General features: G+C 37.9%; 1 protein-coding gene across 1 annotated transcript in view; it reads left to right on the plus strand.

Annotated features, from left to right (window-relative positions):
• Positions 1-6,217, plus strand: part of IL17REL (interleukin 17 receptor E like) — a 45,904-nt gene extending 39,687 nt beyond the window's left edge. The window contains exons 14-17 of the mRNA XM_085299897.1: positions 681-740; positions 1,751-1,808; positions 4,137-4,191; positions 5,251-6,217. Of these exons, the coding sequence (XP_085156023.1) occupies positions 681-740; positions 1,751-1,808; positions 4,137-4,191; positions 5,251-5,278 (201 nt within the window). The 3' untranslated portion in view covers positions 5,279-6,217. The remainder of the gene's footprint in view (positions 1-680; positions 741-1,750; positions 1,809-4,136; positions 4,192-5,250) is intronic.
• The last annotated feature ends 977 nt before the right edge of the window (positions 6,218-7,194 follow it).

A 7,194-nucleotide genomic window follows, 5' to 3' on the forward strand; every position in this document is an offset into this window, starting at 1 on the left:
CAATATACACAAATTTTCATTATGACTTAAYTCTGTGTTCCCAGAAACAAACCTTTCTTCTCTGCCTACTAGTCCCTATTCAATACTGTTGCAGTAAGACCACGTTGGCCTAACTTACCCCAAATTTCTTTAGGAGTTTCGCTGCATTAAGGAGAGCAATGTTAGGGCGTGTAGTTATTAGACTAACATATTCTTTTGAGGACAAACCATAAACAGTCATATTTTAAGTGGCAGGACAATCATTTAGGACAACCATACCCTAAGGCTGAACTTGTTCTCAGTGTACAATGTGATGGGAAATCTGCAAGAAATGCAAATAAGTGGTCTTTCCTTCAAGTTCATGAACACTAGAGAAAAGAAGTGAAGATGCTCAGTGGCTAACAATGTCAGCAACCATAGGGTTGGTGTCCTCYTTTATGATACTTCATTAAATGCAGGAACATCAGCCTTCTTCCTGTGCCTCACAAACTGTGGTTGGCAAAACTACATCAGCTGCATATGGTCAYTGAGACACAGGGAGAAAATAAATAACCTTCCACTAGGAATATACTGTATTAATTTTCTGAGRCTTTGAAACATGTAGCATTATTGGCAAATGAACCAAAGAGCTGGAGAGAGACAATACATTTTCACTGTCCCGAGGTATGGAAAATAATAGTTTTCCGCTTTGTTTTCATTAGGGAGATTCATTATCAATCACTATGTCACGGGAAATGTGTGCGTCCACAATTTGCATTCAGGTATGTGTCTTGATTTTTGCCAGGTGTGCTGTACAAAACAAACAAGTTACCAAAAAAGAAAAGAAAAAAAACCAGCAGGCACTCTTGCAACTTCCTTCTTCTGGCCAAATCTGACTACTCTGTAAATGAAGCTGGCAAAGAGCATTATTTATAGCTTGATGTGCTGCCACCACCTCTTGTTGAAATGATATTAATTAACRCAGAAGTTGTTCTCCTGATCTTGCTGCTTTGTTGGTGGCAGATACAGGGATACCAACAGGAAATTGCTAATCCTGTCTTTATATATYGCTTTGGAATAAAAAGTTAGTCAAACGATCCAAGTGAATAGCAGATGAATGTTTCAAAAACTGGCATTAACTGAAAAAGGTTAGGCATAGTAAGCAGCACAGTGAGTACGTAGTGTGCTAGAATTAGCACTCCTGAAAGCAGAGCTGAGCAAACTATTTCTGACTTTTTTTGCACACTGTGTAACTGAACTTTATTAGACAATGTTAATAGAAAATGAACATGAAGCTGATATGTTTGGTCCTGCTCTGGAGTGCAGTGATCTTGGCAGACCGTGGGACACCGGACTGACAGCTAGAACTGGGAGGCCCCAGCAATTGCCTGGAAAGGCCCTTGTCAGCTTTACCTTCTGCTCCTTGGAAGAAAGGCACGAGATGAAAGTGAGCCTGACAAGAGCCTTCTGGGCGGTGGAATGTTTCTTTCTCCAATGAAAAAACAGATCTGGTGGCAAAATTGATATTTTCCTGCCTAAATAGTCTATTGTGTAAATAAGACATTATCTGTCAGAATACAGTTCTGCACAAAAGAATTGTAATTATCCTTTATAAGCCTAAAGGTGATTAGACTTGCTAAATGTACACTAGACCACTAGTGCATTTATTTAAAAACAGATTGAAAATGCAGTCAGCTGAGTAAACAAGTAAAGCAGTGCTCATTTTGCCAAGACAAATGTTCAGCACTAGTGTGCTGAAAGGGAAATAAGACTTAATTCTTTCTTTTACAAGGGCTGGAGGACAGATGTAGATTATTCAGTTCCACTACAGATCTGTGATATCCACTGTGGTAAGTATTAATGATAACAAAWGAAAAATTGGATCTTGATTGCATAGAAGAAAGCATCTCAGATGGAATGTGTTTTTACTGGTAGACTGACATGGGATTCATCTGACCAGATATGGATGTCTATATGTGAGCTTGATACGCTCAGCTTCCTTTATAGACAATGGACTCATATATGTAAACTAGTTTTTAATTAGCTACTGCAAAGGCAACTTCTGTAGCTGTTTGTTTTCCCTGCTTCCTGGGTGTATTTTTCAGCCTGTGCCAAGTTCTGGGCACCACACCAATATGTACCTTGCAGTGAGTACATGGGACAACTAGTTAAAAACAGTCCCTGGCAAGTAGATGCACAGTGCTGTCATTGCAGTGGTTGCAGCACAGCCCTACCGTTAATTTTCCACCTCTGCAAATGGGACAGTAGTAATTCTGTCTACTGCAGAAGTACTGTGAGGATAATTTCTATTATGATTTGAAATATACTCAGAGTAAACAGAGGTTTGAGGACTTAAGGTGATGCCCAGAGCAGGGATGCATTCATGAGCTTAAAACTAAGTTTAAAGGCAGTAAAGCTGAGCACTGCCAAAAAAAAAACCCCACTCAAACCCACCCAAAAAATCTGCCTTCCTCCAGTTTGTTGTACACATGGCAATTCCTTGGACAGATTTTCTCAGTACTTACTTCATGGTTAACTATAGCTCAAGCTTTGAAAGCCCAATACTAAAAAAGATGAGGCCTGAACTTGTAGTGTGACCACCATTCTCTGGGCAAGCATCTGCCTAATGGTAACCTAAAGGTTTCCTATCTACTTAAAAACTCCTAACAAACCCACTTAAGGTGAATCAGTTAAATACTCCGTTGTGATTCATGTAGTCTGGATGCATCTTCCTTATTCATATTTTCCACTYGACAAATGTGAAGGATGTGACAAAAGTGTATAAAATAATGAAATGTTCTAGAGGTGGCACTCTGGGAGTTCCCTTCTGCCTAACAGCAGGAGTGAATGAGCCTGTACACTAAATGAAAATGGGGAACACTCAAACCTGACTAAAGAACCTTTTGGATACAGCATTTGATTAAAATGTGGAATTTTCACAAGTTTTTTGTTCTGATGAAGAACTTATGTAGATTCAGGGAAAAAAAAGAAATTGTGCATATCAAGAGCATCAGAACTGTAGTATGTGATTGGTATGTTTGTTACATGGAGCATTTTAACCTCATGCTCTACAGCTTCTGCCAAACTGCACGTTTTTTGGATAATACAATCCACATGTAGCGAGTGGATGGTTCCACCTCTGCCCGCTGGTCAGGAAGGGGTTTTTGATACTTTCCTCTGTAGCTGCTGCTACTGGTCAGTGTTAAAGATAAAGCACTGAATTAGGGGTTTGGGTCATTGCTGTAATTCCTGTGTTCTTAATGACTCATTAAGGCCATCAACTGCCCTTACATTCAAGATTTTGAATGTAACAGGCATAGCGTTACTACTAAGGAATTTCTTAATTCTCAGATTCTTATTTTCTGTAATAAAGACATTTTTTCAAGCATTAGCTTTTCAGAGTCAAGAGATGGAAGTTATCTAAAGGCCATATCACTTAGAGTGATAATTCTTATACTGAGATCCTATTATGATTGTCCTTGAACATAAAATGTTAACAGGTACAATCAACATAGGCTGACGGGAATGTTAAATGTATGACTCATCCATGATTTTTGACAAATTGGATTATACAAAATGTCAAAGTAAACGACCACTAATCCTATAATGGCATAGTGAATGTATTTATTGTATATGCTTTTGTGAAATGGAAGCTTACATTATGAAATATTACTGTTATTAAAAATACCATGCAGCATCAGTTTGCAAAAACARTGGCGGTATTATTAACATGTATTTTACTCCTCAAAATCAGGATCCCAGTTTTATAAAAAACACTGTAGCTAACTATCATGAAGCCAATTCTCTTTCCAAACAGAAGAAAAGTTTTCTATCATATATAATGTATTATACTGTAATTTATTGTATTTTTCTATCAGCAGCTGTGGTTTGGAATTAAAATGACCTAACTCTATTTGCTCTAGAGAGGATGGAAATAATAAAATCCTTTTTTGGTGTTTGATGGAGAGGCAAAATTTTGTGTTCTTTTTAAATTTATTTTTCCTTTGGACAGCTTTCTAGATTCTGTTTAACATACGCAAACATTTTGAGGCATTATTTCAACTTAAAAAAAAAAAAGTATTCTGAATGAACCAACAACCGTAATCAGTTAATATGAAAATGAATATATGGACTATAATGAAAAAAATGGCAACCTACATGTGAACTTGTTTCTTCAGGTTTTCACAGAGAGACATATAGTGATGGAAGCCCAGCAAAGACCATGAAACACAGGTATCCAACCACTCTCTTCAACTGATAGTYAAAAAGTGTTCAAGAGGTGCTGGTTAACTCTGAAAATATATCATTACCCTCTCTAAAGAGGGGCAATGTCTGAGTGAACTTAGCACTTGGCAGCAAGAATATCAGGTTCTTGTCTCTCCCCATGTCTTGTTCCCCCTGAAACTACTTCTTCCTTCTGTGCTCTTCTTCTSTCTGTATTGCATGGCAATGCAGTCTGGCATCAGGGGTAGTAGGACTTCCTTGCTGCAGAAGAGGAAGTCAACCAAAGGAAGGGTGAAGGTGGTGAAACAACCTTCAAGAACCCAGGAATAATTTGATTTGCTGACCATGATATTCATATTATTAGCACCTGCCTCATGCTCCCCCTGGTCCTTGCAGAGAAATCATAGTCCTCTCTGCACTCTTACACACTGGAGAAGTTCCCTCAGCTGTTCCAGTGCTTTCTTCCATTCTCATAGCCCTCTGAGAAACAGCAATATTTAGCGCATAAACAAATGAGGTGGGCCATAGAAATTAATGCCACCAACAGATATATGATTCGGTGGGACCCTGTGCTCTTCAAAGAGCTCTTCCTTTGAGGGTACCCCACCAGAGGCAACCTAGAGCAGTGGCTATTTTACAGCATATGGCCTGATGTGTCATGTCCATCTCATGCCATGTGATGCTAGTGAAGAAGAYGCTGCACCTGAAATCTGCTCCAGAGGGAGCAGAGATATCCAGAGAAGCCTTTGTACAAAGATAGGGGAAAAAAATGCAGCCTTGAAGAAGTCATGGTTTCTGATCTTTGATTGGGAAGGTTGAGAAGGTGCTTCCATCTTTGACTTGAGACAGTCTTTTCCTCTTTTCCTTGTCAGAAGACACCATTCAGGATGAAGTATGCTGTTTTTGTTCATTTGTTCATGTCAGTATTGCTTGGACTGCAAAAGTCAAGTCCTAAAGCTGTAGATAAATGGTTAGATTTATTATTAATCCCAACCATATATGAATGAAATGAAATCTTTTTCATTTGAGGAAAAAAAAACAATCTTTAATTTTCTGTTTTTTCCCTAGAATGAAGAGTGTGCATTCCTTGCATTGAAGATGGATACAGGTGAATTTACCAAARCATTTTCAAGATCCTTAGATCTCCTCAACATCAAGTTGTCTTTTGGTGTGACTTGCAAACCCTCTGTAAGTTGTTGTCTCTCATGTTAATAGTTTCTGCTAACTACTGTGGGATTATTCTCATGAGTGAAAAACTTAGCAAGTTAAGCCTATTTTAACATTTCCAACAGAAGCTGGATTATGATTCCTCATTTCCCAGTATTTCAAAAACAAAAAATGTCTTAGATCATGTAACTAGATAATCAGGTTCACATTTTCTTTCTAAATTAATGTTTTATATATAATGTGCTATAAATGGGCACTTTCCTAGTATCTTGTGTTTCTACAGAATGACTATTTCAGACTTCCTTATTTGTAACCTTCCTTTTTAAGCCATAAGCAAAAGTTTTTGGGAAATAAAGAAGAATAGAGGAAGATTTTTTCAGCTTTGTTGCATTATCCTACCTTGTGTTTCCTTTGTTTTCTGATGCCATTCTGATGACCTCACTGTGAGAGACTGTATTCCTGAAATCTATCTAACRACTGCCTTCTGTGTTGTTTGCATTTGCATTTGACTTGGAGAAAACCTTCCTACTTGTCTGAGGAGGAACAAGTCTTTGGTTTGATAGCTATTTAAATGTCATATGGAAATCCAGCCTAGAAGGAAAGTGTTTAATGGAAAGAATTGAAGTATTTTTTTTCTCATTATATCAGTATTCATACTCAACAGTTGAGAACAATATTACACACTGTACTGATTATCAAGCATTTGGCCTTTATTTCGCTGAATGCTCCTGTCAGCCGTCCTTACTTCCTGTTGTGTAACAAGGAAATAAAGTCAAGTAAAAGATGAATAATGACAAATCCTGAAACTATGTGGAATTGCTCATGTAGGATCAGGGAGAAGGGTGGAGAGTGAAGATCTGGAACAAGACGCTGATCAATAATAAAAAAAATGTTTTCCATCTGAATGTGTTTTTTATTTTAAGGCTTTCAAAGAGCAATTTGCAAAAGAAAAATATGGTGTTAAAGACATGTCTGCAGTGTCGAAAACTTGGTTTTCAAGGCGCTCTTGAGAGGACAAATTCTGCCTGGCTTCTTTGATGTCAAATCTTCTTTGTGTGAAGTGCACMTGTATTAGATATATTGCTATTCCATGTAGTGCTACAGCTCCAAAACCAGAGGTGGCTAGGCAGSCTTCCTAAACCATTTAGTTATTTGAAAGTGGAGAGCTTTGGATGTGAAATAGAAGCACCAATCTATTCAGACATCTACTTTTCCTTTAATTTCCTCCAGACTGCAGCCAGAAACAAGACAATCAGCTGAGAGAGCATCATAACACTATTCTCTTCAGTTTTATTCAGTGGAAAAGCTTTTTATGCAGGAAGGTTTGATTTGTATAATGTGTTCTTTATTGCAGTGAAGTCTTAAGAAGATCAACTTTTTGACCATGTCCACAAACCAAAAATGAATTGAGAATTACATGTGTGTGGCAGGATCCATTGGCAGGACCAATGACAAGTTCATATAAGGTCCTGAAGCAACAGTACCTGTAGGGATGGTTGCTGGATGATTTCAATTATAAGATCCTGTTTCAGCTGCAGACTGCAAATCAATTGGAGTACATCTTGTTTACTTATTGGCTGCAACAATGGAAATACCAAAAAGGATGTGAGATGGTTGGGATCATGTTGTTGYTGTTTTACAGGGAAGCCTGCAGCATGAGTGTAGCAGACATGTCCCTTAAATTAGCTGTCTGAAAGTTAAATGTTCATTCCAAGGTAGCTGTCTAGGCAAGGTCTGCAAACAATTCCTAACAGGAGTTCCATACTTTGTTTTGGGTCTCCTTGTTTGCATTTTTATAGTGAAAAAACTGGTAATTTTTCCAATTAACTCCCAACCTGATCTTTA

Source organism: Rhea americana, unplaced genomic scaffold (assembly GCF_003343005.1).
Source record: "Rhea americana isolate MKP2758 unplaced genomic scaffold, rheAme1 scaffold_156, whole genome shotgun sequence".
Classification (NCBI taxonomy): domain Eukaryota; kingdom Metazoa; phylum Chordata; class Aves; order Rheiformes; family Rheidae; genus Rhea; species Rhea americana.